The 20,497-nt window shown below is 36.8% G+C and overlaps 1 protein-coding gene across 1 annotated transcript in view; it reads left to right on the top strand.

The window, feature by feature from the left end:
• LOC126298831 (arrestin domain-containing protein 2-like) overlaps positions 1-20,497 on the top strand; it is a 229,371-nt gene that overhangs the window by 110,010 nt on the left and 98,864 nt on the right. The window contains exon 5 of the mRNA XM_049990307.1: positions 5,991-6,121. Within this exon, the coding sequence (XP_049846264.1) occupies positions 5,991-6,121 (131 nt within the window). The remainder of the gene's footprint in view (positions 1-5,990; positions 6,122-20,497) is intronic.

Below are 20,497 nucleotides of genomic sequence, written 5' to 3'. Positions count from 1 at the left end.
ACCGAAGTTGACCATTTGCCTTCCCTATCACTGTTCTCACAAGGTCATTCCACATCATTTCGCTTTGCAGTGTTATGCCTAGATATTTAAACAATTTGACTGTGTCAAGCAGGACACCAGTAATACTGTATCCAAACATAACATGTTTGGTCTTCCTACTTATCAACATTAACTTATATTTTAGCTCATTTAGGGCTAGCTGCCAATCATCAGACCAACTAGAAATTTTGTCTAAGTCATCTTGTATCTTCCTACAGTCACTCAACTTTGACATCTCACTGTACACCATGACATCATCAGCAAACCACCACAGATTGCTGCCCACCCTGTCAGGCAAGTCATTTATATATATAGAGAACAACAGTAGTCCTATCACACTTCCCCGGGGGAATCCTGATTATACGTTTGTCTGTGATGAATGGTTGCTGTCAAGGACAACACACTGGGTTCTATTATTTAAGAAGTCTTTGAGCCACTCACGTATCTGTGAACTTAGTCCACACGGATATTGGTCTGTAATTTTGCAGGTCCATTCTTCAATCTTTCTTATATATTGGAGTCACCTGCACTTTTTTCCAGTCACTTGAGACTTGGCACTGGGAGAGAGATTCCTGATAAATGTAAACTAGGTAAGGGACCAGTGCCATAGAGAACTCTTTGTAAAATTGAACTGGGATTCCATCCAGACCTGGTGATTCATTTGCTTTCAAATCCTTCATTTCTTTCTTTATGTCAGGTGTGCTTATTACTGTGTCATCCATATAGGAGTGTGCCCAATGGTCAAATGATGATATGTTTGTACAATTCTCCTCTGTGAACGGTTTCTTGAACATGAAATTTAAAACTTTAGCTTTCTTTTTTCTATCTTCAACTGCCACACCAGACTGGTCAACAAGGGACTGAATGGAAGCATAGTGATTTTACTTATGGCCAAAATTTCCTCAGGGTCTCTTCCATATCTTTTGCTAAGGTGTGATGGTGACAGTCATCATATATTTTACACATAGACACACGAATCTCTACTAACCTTTTCTTGTAATTGTTTATGCATTCTCTTTCCAACTGAAAATGCAACAGCCTTTGCTTCCTCAACATCCACCAGATTTTGTTATTAAACCATGGTGGACCTTTTCCATCCTTAATCCACTTACTAGGCATATAACTCTCCAGACCATGATTTATAATCTGCTTAAACTTTGCCCATAATTCCTCTACACCCATCTTACTGGAACTAAGTGATGTCAATTCACTGTCTAAGTGAGATGTTAATAACTGCTTATCCACTCTATCTAGCAGAAAGGCTCTCTTAGCCTTCTTGACTGATTTATTAACTTTTATAATCATAGTTGCTACAATGACATCGTGATTGCTAATCCCTTTTTGTATATTGACATTGTCAATAAGATCTGGCCTGTTTGTAGCTATAAAGTCTAAGATATTTCCATTGTGTGTTGGCTGACAAGCTAGCTGATCAAGACAGTTTTCAGAAAATGTGTTCAAAATTATTTTGCATGATTGTCTGTCTGTACCCCCAACAGTGAATCCATAGACACCCCAGTCTGTACATGGCAGGTTAAAGTTGCCTCCAACCAATATTGCATGATCTGGGTATTTACTCCTGATTAACTGTAGACTTTCATTGAAAGCTAAATTAGGTGGCCAGTAAAAACATCCAACAATTAACATGGTGTCACCTACACCTGTTATATGTGACCAAATGACTTCACTGTCACACTCATTAGAAATCACAATAGATCATTATTATTTTGTGAGGGGATTGTTATGCCTTATGTAAGGAACAGTCATCTTTAAGCAAATATTGGGATTTGACTGTGGCAGGATCAGGGATTATTGAAGGTGCAGTTTATTGTTCTTTGATACTGCCAATATGAGTTGGTTTAGGTCCCATGCCATGCATGCAAAAATGGAACTGATGGAGTTAGGACAGCCACAATGAATGCTGTGCAGGAATTCAATGATCCCATGCTACTAGTGCATGATAGGGCAGACTTATTGTTTGGTTGACTGTGCAGGTTCATACAACCCTATTACTTACAGGGATTGGACAAAAATATTGAAACACTGTGTGAAATGCAAGCTTGAATATGATGCTAGCTAGCTAAGTCTGAAAGTTACATTGTTGCATTTAGCTTCAAACAGCATCTGTGCCTTGTCCTCAATATGATGCAAGTGCCAGTTGTTAAAACTGTGTTCTGAATAGTTGTGAGTGCAGTATGTCAGAGCTAAGTGAATTAAAACATGGACAAATTGTTTGTGCTCATATTGGGAGTGCTTCTGATCAAAGGCCTGCTAAGTCACAATGCAGACAAAATTATATGCTGATTGATCATGACAGATGGTCATTGAAAGGGACTGTGACAAAAAATAATAGGACAACAGCTGCAAAAGCCACTCCAGAACTGAATGTCACACTTGCAGTCCCTTCAGCATGAAAAGAACACAAAAGAAGCACCTTAAGCTGGGAATTGCAGGGCAAGCTGGAATTCCAAAACAATATATCTGGGATGCAAATGCCCATAACATAAAAATGTGGTGCCAAAGCCATAAAACCACTGCTATGAAGCAATGGAAGAAAATCTTTTGGTTGGAAGAGTCTTGTCTCACACTATATTCGAGTTCTGGCCAAGTTTACATCCCAAAAGTGAAACATGGCAGGGGACTGGTGGTGATGTTGGCAACTAAATTGTGGTATTCCATGGGTCCCATGCTTACTCTGCAGGGCTGCATTACTGCCAAGGATTATGTGACAATTTTTGTTGCCACAGTGGTGATGCTGTGTTCCAAAATGACAGGTCCTTGTTCACATGACCCACATTGTCCAGGGCTGGTTTTGTGAGCACCTCTTCTGGCCACTGTAGTCACCAGCTGTCAATATTGTTGAGGCTTTGTTGTCTACTTTGGAGAGAATGATATGATTTCTATCCACCGCCACCTTTGTTACCTGAACTTGCCACTATTATGCAGGGAGAATGATTTAATATTCCTCTGAAAACAATATAGGACCTGTATTTATCCATTCCAAGATGAGAGGAAGTTGCTTTGAATTCCATTGGTTTTCCTACACCATGTTAGGCATTTTAATGTGTTCCTTTTTTATTTTGAGTAGTCTTGTCCACCCCCTGTATCCTAACTCAGTAAATGACATTGTTAGCAACAAGACAACTGTCCACATGGACACTAAAACAACATTTGGAGCGCCACAAACTGTCAGCATGGTGACCATTGTTGCTGCTTCCATTTGCACAACATCAGAAAGAGATGAGTGAACATTGGTGCACCAATGACAACAGTGGACACAGAAGTGGCACTATGCCATATTTTCAGAGAAGTCCCAGTTCTGTGTGAAGTATAACAACTGATATATCAATGTTTGGAGGCTCTGAGGAGAACCAACATTGTCAGATTACATTTGTTACCTTCACACAGACTGAGCAACTGATGAGGTCATATGGAATACTATCGCATACACAAGACTATCACCTTAGGTTTTGCACAGCCTTTAATCTGAACAGTAGACATTAAACTGCGCACATATTAAGGCTGGTGGTCATGTCCTATCTACTAGGTCTCCTTGACATTAACTTTCAAAAAGACAACGCAAGACAGCATGTGGTCTGTGCTGTCCTCACCTACCTCAATACAGGTGTGTTCAACTGTTTCCCTGCCTAGCATGTTCTCTTATCCACTTAAAACATCTGGTCAAGAGTCGGACAAAGATTGGCATGCCACCACTTACCAGCCAGTGTGATTGATAAATTATGGAATAGAGTTAAAGCAGCATGATATGAAGAATCCATATCTGTGATCCGAGCTCAAGTTCAACTCAGTCTAGATAAGAGCCATTGTTCCTACTAGATGGGTCAGCTCTGTTCACTACATTTTTCCTCCTGTCAACTTCCAAATCACCTACAAATTTAACCATGTGTTCTTCCTATTATATTGTATATATTCAATAAGTAAAAGTTCAAATATTTTGAACATAGCCGCTGTTCAGCAACAGCGAATATAAATGAATGATTTGAAAAAATCAGCCAATGAGTTGGAAATATAAAGATTCATTAACAGCCCTTGATATGATTTCAACAATTGTAAGATTGACTTCTTCACACATACATGAACCTATTGAGGAAATTTTTTGCATCATACATGGCATGAGCCACATACAGCCCATTTCACAGACTTTAAGTCCCATGTGCAGTTTAATATGAAGACTTTTACACTTAGCCCATCTCCAGTGGGAATGTCTTTTTATGGATTTTATTTGGTTTTATTGACGGTCACTCATACCACATCACTTGACATGTGCTTCTTTGCTCTGAAATTTGTCATCATCAGTACTTGATTTTATGTGTAAGTAATGTTTATTTATTATATTTTCATCCTGGGACTTTGTTCATGCTTTACACTTGATAATTCTTTTTAATTATGATGTAAAAAAATTCCTCAATAGGTCCATGAACTTCTGAAGTTTTACAAAAAAGCTGATCCCACCCCTGGAGACTTCTCCTTGTAAGTGAAACAGTTCCAGGAGGTGCAACAATGAATAACAGTGCTCAAACAAAATGACTATTTTAAAGTCGTAGGGGAAGACTGTTTCAAAGCACTATGGAACTTAAAAATTCGAAATGAAATTTACCTCATTTTGGCAGGAGTTTCTGGTCATTTCCCTAAATTATATTTGCAAAAACTTTGAATTCTTCTCACAGATCTGAAGCTTGCTTCTGTGCACATCACTGTTCATCTCACTGGCTCAGAGAAAGTGTAGAGATCTTCTTTGCTTTTGCTTTCCTGCTTGCAACATTCAGTGACATTATTAATTATTTTTTCAGCTCCAATTGATAAAGTGCTAAGCCATATGCTTCTCTGAGGAGTGAAAAGATTATCTGGTACTGTCCATTATGTGCAAAGAACCTCTTTTCACTTATCAGGAGATATTAATTTGTGACACAACACAGCACAACACAACACAACACAACAACCATTTCACAATGACTACATATAGAAAGTTCTGTATGAAACTGCTGACATTAGCAGTTGCAGGACAAAAAACATGAACTGCCGAAGACAACCGATGTTCACCGACCTCTGCCATGCTAGAACTAGAGAGCCATCATTCATCTCTTTGTGAACAGACCATACATCTGTCTTCATTTCCTTCACTGACTCCCACTACACCTTGTTTCCATGTTTGAATTTCTCTTTTCAGTCATTCTAGCTTCTCTACCACATTCAAACTTGTAACAATCCATGCTATGACTCATAGAAAATTGCAGTTTCCAAGGCTTTTCATTCTTTTCCTCATGTTCACCTCCTCACTGGCAGCTGTTTCCAAGAAAGCTGAATGACAGACTAATGCAGTGTCCTTGGCCAATGGGGAGATGATAATGATGCTTTTTCTATATATTTCATGTGTTTCTCAATTACAGGTCACTTTTACTGTGAATACACTTTCTGTGTGCTTAGTCCAGCAGTTTCCTCAATTGCTTAGGGCATCCTAATGCTGTTGATCATCACTGATTCTCCCTCTTTTAGGAAGAGTTTCCCACCCCAATGACAAGATGATGCGCTAAACCTCTACCATCTCTGCCACCCTTTTTGGACAAGGCTGTTGGCAGAAAAAATGTGATTCCCAAAATCAGAAGTCTTCCACCACCCTAGCTGATGAGTTTTATTCAAAACAAAGTAGTGACTATGATCAAACACAGGTCCCAGGACCTTTGAATTAGTAGTCAAAGGTGCTATCCACAAACCACTAAAAAATATTACAAGTTACTTTAAGATAGGAGTATGCAGCTATGAAAGGCATAATGGATATATGTGAAGCTTAACTTCTGAAGATCTTCTGAACTAGTATTAAGTATGTGTAAGCCTCAACAGTCTCAGCAACAGACAAACTAATATTAACAAAATATTTTAGTAACAGTACAACTATGCTAATAACATTTCAAACACTCTTCTTTTTTCTTCAGATAAACCAGAAGGAAATGTCCCAATATTGCCAAGGGGTGTACACCAGTTCCCCTTCAGATTCCAGCTTCCAGAGAGTTCTCTTCCATGTTCATTTGAAAGCAAACCTGGCTTTATTCGATACTACATAAAGGTAATATGGACAACTGCAAATTAAATTCTAGTGAATGATGATAATTATTATATAGAAATAAGAATAACTTTTTATAAATATTAATGATCACTCACATTAATGATCAATCACATTCAGTATAGTATAATCAAAAAATGTTACATCATTACTCCATTGTAATTACCATTGCTATTTTATCAGCAATAACACATTCATCAGCTATTATATGAAACTTTGTGATGACATATGCAACACAGAATATTAAAGATATTTACTGAAAAGAGCTAGTGAAATTATGGGCTAATTACTGAGAGACAACCAATAATTCTTAATTCCTTCTCAGTAAATGCAACATTCATTTTATTGATTCCATGTTATTTTCATCAGAGTTCATCATGAAATGAATCTTAAGAACTGCCAACATGCAAAAAATATGATGGGAGCACACATGCGCATTATAGACAACAGACTGAAGAAAACTGTACCTTAATGTAGAATCAATTATTAGCACACATCTGCACTTTAAAGGTTTATAACATTTTAGAATAGAGTTTACTACATTTAAAACTAAGTTACTAAAACTAAATGTAGAACTTGAGTCCAGTGAAATACTTGTCATGCTCAGTGTGAATCTAAAGTTGAATTGCCTCTGTTTCCAATAAAAGTTTATTAAATGGTATGTGAACAGAAAAATACTCCCAGTGAAGATAAGTAATGGACTAAGCTAATTACATAGGTTCAATAGACCTTGACTTTTAGAAAGTTTGATTGCATTCTGCTCTATGAATCATTCCCTTGATAAGGGAAAATGAATGGACTCAGATTTATTGGTTAGCAGAAAGCTAGAAAGTTTAGGCAATCAAAAAGTGAACAAAACCTCAAAAGAAAAAAAAATGAAGAAAATAGGATAGCCTTCTCATGGAAACTGGTGGACAGTATTGGTCAGCTCATCAACATAGGCAATAAACCCATTCATAGGCGAGAGTTGTCACTGAAATTCTGGCAAATGTTTCATGTCCAAATTTAGTGTCATGAATACGGGTTCAAGTTTTTCTAATAGTTTTCTTCACACAAAGAGCAAGTTATTTTCACTTTTTTCTGGATGTCACTGTATTCATACATTTTTCAATCAATATTTTACAAGTTTTCTTGGCAGTGTGTTCCTGGATGTTTTTTTAAGCTGTTCATCTCCTATTTCTTGTATGACTTGGAAATCAGTATTTCACTTTTTTTCATAGTTTTGGCATTAACTACATTTCTTTTCCTTTCTTCTTGTATCAGGAACTGGGCTCTCAGTTTCCTTTAATACATAGATGGCCAGACAAGGGGCATTAAGAATAGCGTGGCTTCAAGTAACAAGATGTGAACAATTTGCCTGGAGTATAGTTGTCAATACAGGTTGGTCTGACAAAGGTGACATTGGGCTGGGGGAGGAAGAGGGGTCATTCCATCCCTGGGACACCAACTACTGGAAGGGGCCTGAACATGATACAACAAGGTCATCTGACACATTTATTCAACTTTTCTTTTTAAATATGTGACTGAAGGAAAGGTGAATTTAATTTACAGAAGTTTCAATTTATTTTAGAAAGTAATGAGAAAGGCTACTCAAGACACTTGACTATGGAACATGGTTTTCCTTTTTTGCGAGTCATTTTTGTTGTTACTAGGCTTGCTGCATTATCATCTTCTTTGTCAGATTATGTGGAATTATGTGGAATATCCTCATGTTTGTGGGGTGGTAATCAAATTCTTCATTGCAGACTTTTCACAATCTCAACAATGGATAAACACAGCATTCATGAAGTATTGTTTGGCTTCACAGAACACTACATGTTTACCATTTGTACCACATTCTGACACAATGAATTTTTCCCAGTATATTTATTTATAAAACTGTTTAAATGAGAAATTATACACTGCTAAACTACACTGTGGAACATATTGCAGGTGCCACTTTTTACATACTTTCTGATGTGTGAGTTATTTGCTATGTAATTTTTATTATTCATCCAAATGATATGTTGTGTAACATAACTGAGTTTCTTTTGTCAAAACAGTTGTTTCAAAGCACACTTACAGGCCTATCAAAAAATCTGACAGAGATATGTAGTATTCTTTGTAGTCTAGTCAAAGAGCATAGTGAACCAAACTTAGGGCCTATTCTGTCTCTCAAAGGGCCTGACAAAGGAAATTCAACTGCTGCCTTGAATTCGGACAATCTGGTTTTATCTCTTCATAGGAGAATGAAAACATTTAGATTAAGGGACTGATCTCCTGTTCACCAAAAGCCCTTAAAAGGTGTCTTGTGAAACTCTTCTAAAAGCACCCCTTACAAGAAAGAACTGCTACATTATAAATAAGCATCTGTAACTGGTAAGGATGAAGCACTCAGGTTATATTTAGTGGATTGCTAATCATTTTAATGTGGTGACTTTGAGCATAGGTGATAGCCGCCAGGTCTTCATCTCATCAAAGATTGTTAATAGAACAAGGTGTTTAGAAGAGTGATATGCAAATTTTATAAGGTGCTGCATCTCTTTTAAGAACTAATCAGACTTCATTCACTCATTTTGTTAGGACTCTTCTACATTTTCTTTGGAAGCACCACATGCTGCCACAGAACTGTAAGAAATTGTGGAATAAACTGATGCCCAGAATTCATGCTGAAGATCATGGTCACACTACTTCACTGTTCAGCAGAAATGATTCACCAGCTTCCTTATTCTCTCTGTATTGTAGACCCCACATCTTACATACTTTTCTTGTTTCAGCACAGTACTGTCATAATCAAAAGTGTCTTTTCTCAACTAATGAGTAGAATCACAAACGTGAAAGCCCCTGTTCCAACTCGTACTAGTCAATAAACACAAACTATACATGATCATTACTTCCAGCAAGGAATTACCTCAAGTATCACATGCAAGTTCCACCAACAGCTATGTAAAGCCAAGGAAGCTAAAACTTAGTTAATTCTCCTCATCTTAGAAATTAATTGGATTTGGCTTTTTTGGTACTAAACAGAACAAAATATATCAGTTTACATCGAGAGAAAATAACTGCCCAAACCCTAACCAACAACATACTATAGGACAAATTGTGTGTCCTAGGATGTAGAAGCCAAACTGGGGTACAGGACTCAGTTGCAATGTGAACCTACCTGTTGGTACTGCAGCTTTGAAGCTCATCCACACATCCTCAGCCTGTTAAACTTACCTACCCTTACCTGCAGTGCAGTTGCTGGCATACTACACTCCAATGTGTGAACTCTGTTGATGAATTACTCAAACACAACAACACTCTTGGAGAGGTTGGTACACCCATAATTGAAAAGCAAACAAATCTGATAAAATCTTAATGTTTATTTGTCTGTATCTTCTGGTACCAGTCAGCTTTATTTGTTTTATGTTTAATTTAGCATACAGCATTGGGTTTTGAGCATGTTCTGTTCACCTTTGGGCATTTATATACATAGGAAACTGATACTTAAAAATAAATTATCTTAAACCAAATTTACACAGAACACTGCTGTGGTATTTGGTGGCGGGGGGGGGGGGGGGGGTAGTGGTTGGCCATTTTGGCATCCCAAAGCTTCATTTACATCTTTGGTACTCTAGCAGAGCTATTGTGTTACATAACACTATTGCACTATTTATTTTGACACTGATTTTTTGATGTAATTAACTATGAAAATTTTTCTGCACTATTTATTTAATACAATATGGCAGTCTTACAGGATGTGGATGAGTATTGACTATAGCATTTTAGTAATATTCCCAATATTGGCAGTATGGTAATCATTTCTTTCATACCGGCACAAATTAATTCAGCTGCGTTAGAATTGGCTGAAGACTACTGAACAATTCTGCATTTTTGAGTTTAGTTATCTCATAAGAATATCATCTCCATATTTTGTATTATGAATGAAAATTTCCATTTCTTCCATGATACCCATTCTTTTGCTTTTTCTAATTTTTTGAAAAATTTCAAGGTTGTCTTCACCTATCATAGGATGGCCTGTGTCTTCAATGTGTATTGCTACTGTTGAATTGTTACATTTATTCAATGTTTAGGATTCTATGTAGTCTTTTAACTGAGTTCTGAAATTTATGCGTGTTTGGCCTATATAATATTTGTTACACTGGCTGAAGGTAATTTTGTAAATGCCAAATGCATCAAGATCTGTATCTGGTGGTTTTATATTGTGTTTAAGCTAGCTACTTAGGTTGTTGGTGGCGCTGAAGCTGATTTTTACATCTGTGTTTTTTAATAGCTTTGCTAATTTGTCAGATTTTATATCAAGATAAGGCATTTTTACATATTTAACTGTTGAGGTACAGTCAGTTGTGAGTGTAGTTTGATTTTGTTTGTTTAATTTATATTTTATCCGTCATGACATTGTATTAATGAGTGAAGGATCAAATCTATTGTTTAATGTGATACGTTTTACGGTTTTTATTTCTTGATGGAGCACTGTATGTTGAACCAGGAATTTGTGGGCTCTGTATAGCATTTGCAGCTTTATGGGAGGTGAGATGTGTAGAGAAATTTTGTATAGTGGTGTGTGTACCAGTAGGTTTCCAGTAAACACTGAAAGACAGATTTTGGTTCCATTTTGGTAGTTTAATGTCAAGAAAAGGTATAGTTGTATTCTCTTTATGCTCAAGGATGAATTGAATATTTTTATGGAAGCTACTGAATTTATTAAGATGTTTGTTTCATCATCATCTGTGCCATCATACAGAATAACAGTGTCATCCACATACCTGTCACAGAATTTAACTTTGCTTGTAGCACTATCTTTAAGTGTCAATATTTTATTCTCTATATCCTTTATAGCTTTTTTTTACTATTAGGCCATGACGAGGCCTTCCCATTGTTAGCCCTACACCTTGCTTGTAAATTTTGTTGTTGAAAGAGAAGTAATTGCATGAGAGTACTAAAATAAGTACATCTATAAGATTTATTATTTCTGGTCTGCTCATAGTCTTGGTTTTCAATAGGCACTTTCTTATTACCTTAAATGTTTCATCTACAGGCATAGTGCTGTACAGGTTCACAATGTTTAAGGCTAAAAACTTAGCTTCAGGTAGTACAGTCAGGTAATATATATTTGTGATTCAGTGTCATTCAGTTTGGTAAATGTACATTTATTAGATCTATAGTGTGAAGTTAGAAGTGTGTTTATCAGAATTCATGGAGGTCATGTGACTGTAGCTAATTCTGATCAATATGATACAACTTCCACAAACAAAACTGTTATCTGCATATGAATTTACACTTCCAAGCTGCTGCAACACTGCTATACTGTGAAGCATAAGATTTTTGGTCTTTGCAAGTGAGACTTAAGATGACAATGTCAGGATAATTTAGCATTTTCTGTCATTAAATAACATGATATTCTTCAAGACACAAAAATAATCTAAATATACTTTCTTGAGTACAAGTATTTTTGTGACCTGTGCAACTTTCCAAACTTTAGATATAGATATGCAATCATCTGTAGCAGTAGTGTTTGATTGTTATGTATAGAGCTAATATATCACTATAGTCTGGAAGGAAACTAATTGATATACTACCTGAACTGGAGGACTTGCTTTTATTAAGTGATTTAGACTGCTTTGCTATACGGAGGATATTTACTTCAGACTTACTCATGCTGACACCAGTTCTGGATTTGAATTCTGTATGTTTACTTAATCTTCTTTGGTGAAGGAAGTTTGGGAAACCATATTTTGTAACTCCACTTCAGTGGCACTGTTGTTGGTATTAATATTTATACAGTACAGTGAAGGTATTGATTGGGTCTTGCTGCTTGTGCACTTTTCATATGACCTGATTCTCTTTGTATTGTGGAAGCTATTAAAAGCATCTTGCACTGAAGGCCATGCTAAGTTTAAAGCATCAGTAAAACACCACCATCTTTGGAGATTTTGTATTCTTTTAAATTTGTCATGCATTTTCTTTGCTTCTGCAACAATTTTCAGACTTGTTTTGTGTGCTATGTGGCATCAGTACTGTCTTGTAGTAATCTATTCAGTGTAAATGTCTCAGTTGCCACTGATACTGTTTCTTTGAATTTAAGCCACATTTGGTCTACTCTTACATAGTTGGTGGGGAAGGAGTAGACACTGTTCTTTAGGAATCTGTCAAGTGATTTTTTATTTGCCTTAGTAAATATATATATTTTGCAGCTACTTTCTGGTACATTTTCATGTTGCAGTGGCCAGTCTTGCTACAGTGAACTTGTGATTACTAATTCCTATAAGCATCATGATGCTACCTATTTACTGAGGATTATTTGTTGTTAAGAGGTTAAGTATGTTTTTGCAACCATTTACACTCTGAGTGGGCTCTTGAACTGATTGCTTGAAATAATTTTTGCAGAAAGTATTTAGTACAATGCCTGACAATTTTTTTACCCATCACTAGGTTTGAACATGTATTTTTGGCAACATGCCAAGCGTAAAATGAAGTCACCATCAACTATAATTGTATAAGTGGGATGTCTATTTGATATGATACTCAACTTTCCTTTGAACTGTTCAAGAGGTTAATCATTGAGTAGGAGGGGCAGGGGTAGGGATGTGAGGGATGGAGCGGGTTTCTGGCAAGGGGAACCAATTATTAATTTATAAACTCTACTCATATTAACTCTCAGGAAGTATCTACTTCAATTTCAGTAAAAGATTAACTATTTCTAACAGCACCAAACACACCACCATGAACTGCATTTAATCTAACCATTCTGAACACCAATAGGTCCTCTGTAAAAATTTTGAATGAACTTATCTCTGGCTTCATCAGCTTTTGATACCTATAACAATCTGAGCTGTTAGTGCTTCCAGCTCTGGTTCTTTCCCAACACAACTGCAACAGTCTACAGTTACACTACTGATTGTAGCTATGTTTATCAGCATCCTGTGTTTCTCCTGCACACTTTGACACTAAAGTTATTTATGCACTTTGCTAAGGCCCTCTAACCTAAATACTGCCCAGTTCATTCTGCACAGCCCCTACTGCTTGTGTAGATCTCTCCTGTATGTAGTAGACCCCTGACCTCTGATGTGGAATCCAAAAACCCACCACTCAATGACACAAGTCGGGAAATTTGTAACCTACACAGTACAGAACTGTCTGAGCCACTGATTCAGAGCCTCCATTCAGCTCTGTACCACAGGTCCATAATTGATCCTGTTGACAATGCCTATATCTTGCAAGCAATACTGGCAGTTTTTACCTCTTAAGCTAGCTACCAAAAATGAGACAAATCTCTTCTGATACAAAGCAACACACATCATTAGTACTGACATGGGCCAGCACCTGCAGTTTACTGCACCCTGTGCTCTTTATCCACATCTGGAATGACTCCTCCCAGTATGCACACATAGTGCACACTGGATTTCTTCACCTCTTTGGCAGCCTTATCGCTAAGGGACCATGTTATATACCTAACAATGAAACTCCCAACTACCAGTAATCCCACCCTCTGTGAATGCCCAGATCTTGTGAACTGAGAGGCTTCCTCTTGAGCAGGGCAAGCAACTGCATCTGAATCAGGATCTTTGTCAGCTGCAGGTAGCACCTGAAACCTGCTTTTCAGGCAAACTGGGGAGGCCTTTTGCTGGCTGCTACAGTTTGAAACAAACTCCTACTTACCCACAGATGAAGGTTCATCCTCAACACAGGCAGGAACCTTGGTGGTAACAGTAGTGAATTATGAGGGATGTGGTGGATGTACCCTGCATCCCCATGTGTGACCCCTCACAGTAATGCCCACTGGCAATAGCCTCAAGCTGTATGACTGAAGCCAGCACTACCTGGAGCTGTGAGCAAACTGTCACCAACTCAGTTGACATCTAAACACTGCAATCTAGTCTCTATCCATACTGAAGATGGCAGATCTATAGACTAGACAGATACTGAAGTGTGGAACTGTAAACTAATGAGTTCTATACCATAACTGGCTATTCACTCAGAAAAAGCAGCTGTTGTGGTAGAAACAGTAGAAATATACACTACACAGTTGTTAAAACACTGAACTGTGCTTATTAGATGTACACAGACATCAAGAAATGTAAGAATTTAGATTAAAATGCACACAATATGTAAAAATAAGTTTCTTCTAGTTATTAGAAGCTCACTACAACTCACAAACAAAACACTGTGCTTTGATGTGCCACTGCATAGATGGGAGTTTCTGCCCAACTAACTCACTACTTTCTGCACCACAGTAAGGCTGGATGATGGTTAGTGTAAATCATTTCTAATTCTAGTATTACTGAATGTTACTGTAGTTTTCAAACTATGATTGATTGTTGCCAACAACCTCAATAAGGGAGTAAATGAACCAAGCAGCTGCTATCAGTCTGCCCAACTATTTAAAGAGATGTCTATAAGAGGTTCTAGAGTGGACAGCTCATACATGTATTATCCTTACTAAATACTTCTGTTGGTAATGACTGTACAAGTGCCACAGTTACTGATATCACAATCAGTGATAAAAGAATACAAAATTAACTAAAATCACTCAACAAATTAGATGTGACTGGATCTGATAGGACATCTAAACAATTCTTTATAGACTATAAAACAGAATTTGCTTCTCTTCCTGTAGCTGTTTATCATAGGTTGCTGGAGCAATGACTGGAAAAGGTGCTGGTTATTCATACTATCAAGGAAAGTAATCAGATAGATGAGCTTAACTGGTGGTCTGCAGACTCATGTGTGCTATAGAAATATGGAATGCATCTTATACTCACATACTATGGCATTTTTGGTGAAGTCTTCTAAGTCTGAATCAACATGGATTCTCGAAAAACTGATCTCATGAAACTTGGCTCTCTCTACTTACCCATGACATCCAGAAAGCAATATATCATGGGGCACAGGTTAATGTTGTGTACACTGACTAACATAAGCCACTTACTACAGTCTTACATTGTCAGTAATGAATGAAGTATGAGTTTATTGAATATCGGACAAACTTTTTCATTGGATTGCAGATTTCCTTGTGATTAGAGCTCAGGATGTTATTCTTAATGGGGAGAATGTGGCAGACAGAAATCAGCATTGGGTGTAATCTAAGACATAATAGGACCATTACTGCTTCCAAGATACAGCATAAATCAGAATTCAACTGTCAAACCTTCAGAGGTTCTTCAGTGATACTTTCTGAGTATTTGGGTATAAGGGAATGATGGTCTCCTGTTCTTTATTGCAGAGTAATTGAATTTTATTTGGTTTGCAATGGATTGGTCATGATGGTCCTGTTCCATAGCCAGCCCACTCACCAGACATGACACAAGTGGACTTCTTATTCTGGGGGCATGTGAAGAGCCTGTAGTTTTTGAGACTCTGATTGATACTCACATGGACCTGAGTACTGGAATTATCACAGCTGTGGAAGCAGTATGTGAAACTACTGGAATTAGTGCACTTGTAAGACTGTCGATGGTGCATCACTGTAGACTCTGCCATGGGTATGGTGCTCAAAGTTTGAGCAATACCTGTAAGGAAACAATTCTGCATTTCTTATATGTTGTGCTGTACACTGAAAAAACAGACTGAACACACTGTAATAAAAGTGTACGTTTTTTGTCTGAGGGTTGTTCCATTATGATGTGTCGTGTGTTGTACATTTTGGTTATTTTGTGTCACAGACTTTTTCACTGTTGTGAACGTATTTTCATAGAAATGAGGGTGATTGTGGTGATGAACTAAATAAATCATAATTACAATATTACTTTTTAATGAGCCACCAGGGGCTATGGGTGATTTATATAAAGTAGCCGGAAGGTATACCTGAACAGCCTCTTAAAGTTTGCCAGTAGGCATCTGATTCACCCCATATATAAATAATATTGTGGGTAATATCAGAAGCTACATAAGGCTGGTCACAGAGGGTGCTTTTGCATAGAAATCATAGTCTGAGGAAATTGTAGCAAAACACAAGATGATCTGGAGAGGATCAGACTTAGAGACATGAGTTTACTCTCAAAAGAAACAAATGTTATGTAGTATACATAAATGGCCAGAAGGATCAATTATTATTTCATTACATGGCTGGTGGACCCATTATAAATAGTCTAAATCTTTAAAGATCTTGGAGTATGTGTTTCAAGAAGCGTAAAATGGAATAATCACATAAAACTAGTTGTAAGTAAAACAAATGCTACACTGAGATTCACAGCAAGAATTGAGAAGAAGTGTAATTGGCTCAGAAAGGAGGCAACTTACAAATCCCTCATTCAACTCGTTACTGAGTTTTCATGACCACTCCAAAGCTCTTGCCATCAATGACTAATAGAGTGGATCTGAAGAAGAACAGCACATTTTGTCAAATGTTCATTTACAAAGTGCAAGAGACTCACAGAGATACCTATCCCACTTTAATGGAAGATGCTACAAGAGAGATCTTATGCATTATGAAGAGACTTACTTGCAAAATTCCAAGAACAATAAGGGGGAAAGCTATTATAGTACACGGGATAGACTGCCAAATACTGAGGGATGATTTGCTGGGTGTATATACAGACATAGACATAGAATGGTAATAGGTTTCCTGACTTGAAATAATGTGTCACAGAAATATTGAAACAGCTGAAACAGAAAAGATTCAAAGTATGACCTATATCACCTTGTAAAGATTTATTAACAAAATTGTAACAGTGTTCAGGGAGGAACATATCACTTTCAGTGGAATGTGACTCTTAAGCTTAGGGTAGAAACTGCATGCACCAAAAAGGTACAAACAGTTCTTTCCCTCATACTCTTCCTCTGCTTCAAGTACACATAAACTTTAATACAGTGCTCTACTATCAGTCTTACCAACTGTTCTGGACATCAGTTTGCTGCACAAACTTCTCTTCAATCAATTACTGTCATACAATTTTTCTTCATATTTATTTTATTTATTTATTTATTTCATCCGTGTTCTGTAGACCCATTAGCGATAAATCACTTGGGTGCAGAACGTGTCATTTACATAGATTTGAGACATTTGTTTGTAATAATAGGTTGTACAATGAATAATATATTACATAGAAAAAATGTTTACAAGAATTGTTTTTTGTAAAAAGTTACAAATTACATTGAACAGACTTACAATAGATCAAAATCAATTCAGATATTCTTACATAAGTTCATCCAGTGAGTAAATGGTTTTACTTAGAAGATACTGTTTAAGTTGATCTTTAAAAGTAGGTGGATCAGTAACTGACATTTTTATTGCCTGAGGGAGAGCATTAAATATTTTTATGCAAGAGTAGTCTACTTCTTTTTCCACCAAACTTAGATTCTTTTGCTCGAGATGTAGATCATTTTTTACCCTAGTGTCATAGTTAAGATACATGCTGTTCATTTCAAAAAGGGAATGATTTTTACACCAGAAACACATGAGAGAGAAAATGTACTGAGATACTGCTGTGAGTATTCTCAGTCCTTGGAAGAGTTTCCTGCAGGAATGTCTGTAATTGACACCACACAGAATCCTAATGTCTCTTTTCTGGGCTATGAGGATTTTGTTTGCCTTTGGCTGGTTTTCCCAGAATATAATTCCATAGGCCATCAGGGCATGAAAATAACCAAAATAGGCAGCTTTCAAAGTATTTAAGTCACTGAAGGAAGCAATCCTGTGAATAATGTAAATTGCTGAGCTTAGTTTTGTATATAGGTAAGGAATGTGTAAGGATCAATTTAGGTTGCTATTTACAAGTAGACCCAGGAACTTTGTTGACTCCACTCTTGCTAAATTCCCATCATTGTATTTAACATTAATCTCCCCTTCGATATTTTGGCTTGTATGGAATTGAATCAATTGAGTTTTTTCAAAATTTAGTGATAATCCATTAGAGGTAAACCAGTGAAAGGTCTCTTGAAAAATTTCATTTACAGTGATTTCAAGATCAGTATTTGTTGAATTGTCTACCAGAATCGTTGTGTCATCAGCAAACAAAGTAAATTTTATCTTAGCCCTTGAACACATTGGAAGGTCATTTATGAAAATAAGGAAAAGTAGAGGACCCACAACAGAGCCCAGTGGGACTCAATAGTTTATTGTGCCCCAAGAAGAGGACACTGGTTCCCCATTAGTGTCGTTTACCATGATTTCCTGTTTCTGGTCCTTCAAATAGGCGGCAAGTCACATCCCTGCTTCTAAGTTAACCCATAAAATTCTGCCTTTCTCAGAAAAATCTCATGGTTCACGCAATCGAATGCCTTAGAAAGGTCACAAAAATTTCCAGTTCAGTCTCTGATTATATCAATCCGGTACCCTGTGATTCTTCCACTGTCTTTTGTTCAACAGCATGGTATTAAATCTTGAGGAATGTTAGTTTAATATTTACATGATTTCACTGATAATTGTCAGGGATTTACATATATTTATGATAAGTGTATTATTTACGCTTTAAACTGTTAACATGAATTTTACACTTTGATTCTAGATAATTTGCATAAGGAGACATTAGTACTTCTGGCACCATCAATTATTTGTTATTTTGTTGACAAACATTTTTGGACAATGATGTCTTGGAAAACTTACTCTACGAAAACAGGGGTGAATGTATACATAGTAATCCAAGTCTTCAGGTCAGCACAGTCAGAGGTACTTTTAAAAGAAAAATATTACAAATTAGGCTTCTTGATTAGTATATATAATTTTTGAGTCAATTTAGCTTACCATATAGCTGGAAATCTAAAATTTAAGATGGAGTTTGTTATTTTTGACATGATGTTACGTTCTATTTCCAGTACAGGTATTTTAAATTCCGTAACATGACTCTTTGTGAGGCTAAAGCTTAAACTATTTGCTGTAAATGAGTTAGAGGTGCATTCAGCTACAATGTGACTGTGTTTAGGGTGGTTGAGTTTGGGCCCTTCGCATTACTATGCTAATGTCATCAAAATATTAGAAAGTAACCATAAGCTGTACTGCATGTAATGTGGCATAGCAATTAGTACTTCTGGCACCATCAATTATTTGTTATTTTGTATTTATCATTTCTGGGAGGTTAACAAAATTTCTAATGCTTTTAATGTTTACGTATTCTTGAGTATTTGATGTTTGTGTAAATAACACCACTCTCTGTCCAGGAGTACATTTTTCTTCCATCTGTACACTGGTGTTCATAACAAATCTGTATTCAGTGCTAAGAGTTCTAGATAACCCTGCTTTTCGATTTTGGCAGTCTGGATCATTATATGCTCTTTGTGTCTCTGGAAAGATATTATTTCTAGGGCATTTACTGTTTCTTTGTTCAACATCTTGTTTCCTAAGCAGTGCATTCAGTGTCATTTTTCTCATTGTTATTGATAATCTGATGATATTCTGCTGTGAGAAGTAATTTCAGGTTCTCTCCTTACCTACTGTTTGTAATCTACCTCTCCCTCACATAATTTGTTGAATGTCACAGTCTTTATAGTTAACTCTTTTAATAAGCTTTGAGAGGAGTAAGATTTACAATGAGCCCTTTACTTATATTTTTTTCTCATAGTTGGTTCCAGTTCTTCACATCTAGGGGCTGATTCTTGAAGCTGAAATTTTGACATTACAGGTTCTCGTGGTTCCATTTGATGTAATAAAATTGAAGTGAGGAAGTGAGACAGTAAAGGTCTTTTTTTTCCATAATATATTTTTGGTGTCGATTACTTCTGTGTAGGAAAGAATTCCCATTTTCTCTGTCTTTGCTGTAGATTTTGGATGTTGTAATTACTGTCCATCACACAGTTTAAAGAAAGCACAGGTAGTAGAAACATCTACATATATATACAACTTACCTGAGGGTACTTCACAACAATGTTATCTACTTTGTTGCAATTACACTTGCACTCAGTCCATAGAGAGGGCAAAATTAATGTTTGTATGCATCTGTACATGTCCTAAAATCTCTCATTTTATTCTCATGATGCCTGCAAGAGATATACAATGATGGCTGCAAAATGGTCACACAATCTTCTTCAAAATAATATTCTCTAAATTTATGCAACTGTGTTTCATGAGAACTATATCATCTTTCTTTCAACAAGTCCCATTATCCTTCCTCAAGCATTTCTGTTACACTTTCATAAGGACCAACTTGCTATAATCCTAGGTTTTGAAGGTATGTGGAACCAGATGTCTATACACAGGTCATGCAATTCCCATAAATTACAGAGAGGTCATTTGTTGGCACAAAACTGGCACTTGGTAGTGTCCCAGATGTTCTACATCAGGTTCAGATCTAGTGCATTTGGTGGTCAAGACAATTTATGAACACTACCATGCTCTTCAAACCATTGTAATATGACTGTGGGCTTGTAACATAGACATCCTGCTGGAAGATGCCATTATCATTGGTGGGGGGGAGGGGGGGGGGGGAGATCAAGCAATAAGCCACCAGGATATCTGCAGTAGTA

The sequence above is a fragment of the Schistocerca gregaria genome, chromosome X (assembly GCF_023897955.1).
Source record: "Schistocerca gregaria isolate iqSchGreg1 chromosome X, iqSchGreg1.2, whole genome shotgun sequence".
Taxonomy (NCBI): Eukaryota; Metazoa; Arthropoda; class Insecta; order Orthoptera; family Acrididae; genus Schistocerca; species Schistocerca gregaria.
The sequence above is the reverse complement of the archived record's forward strand: the minus strand, read 5'-3'. Positions and strand labels throughout refer to the sequence as shown.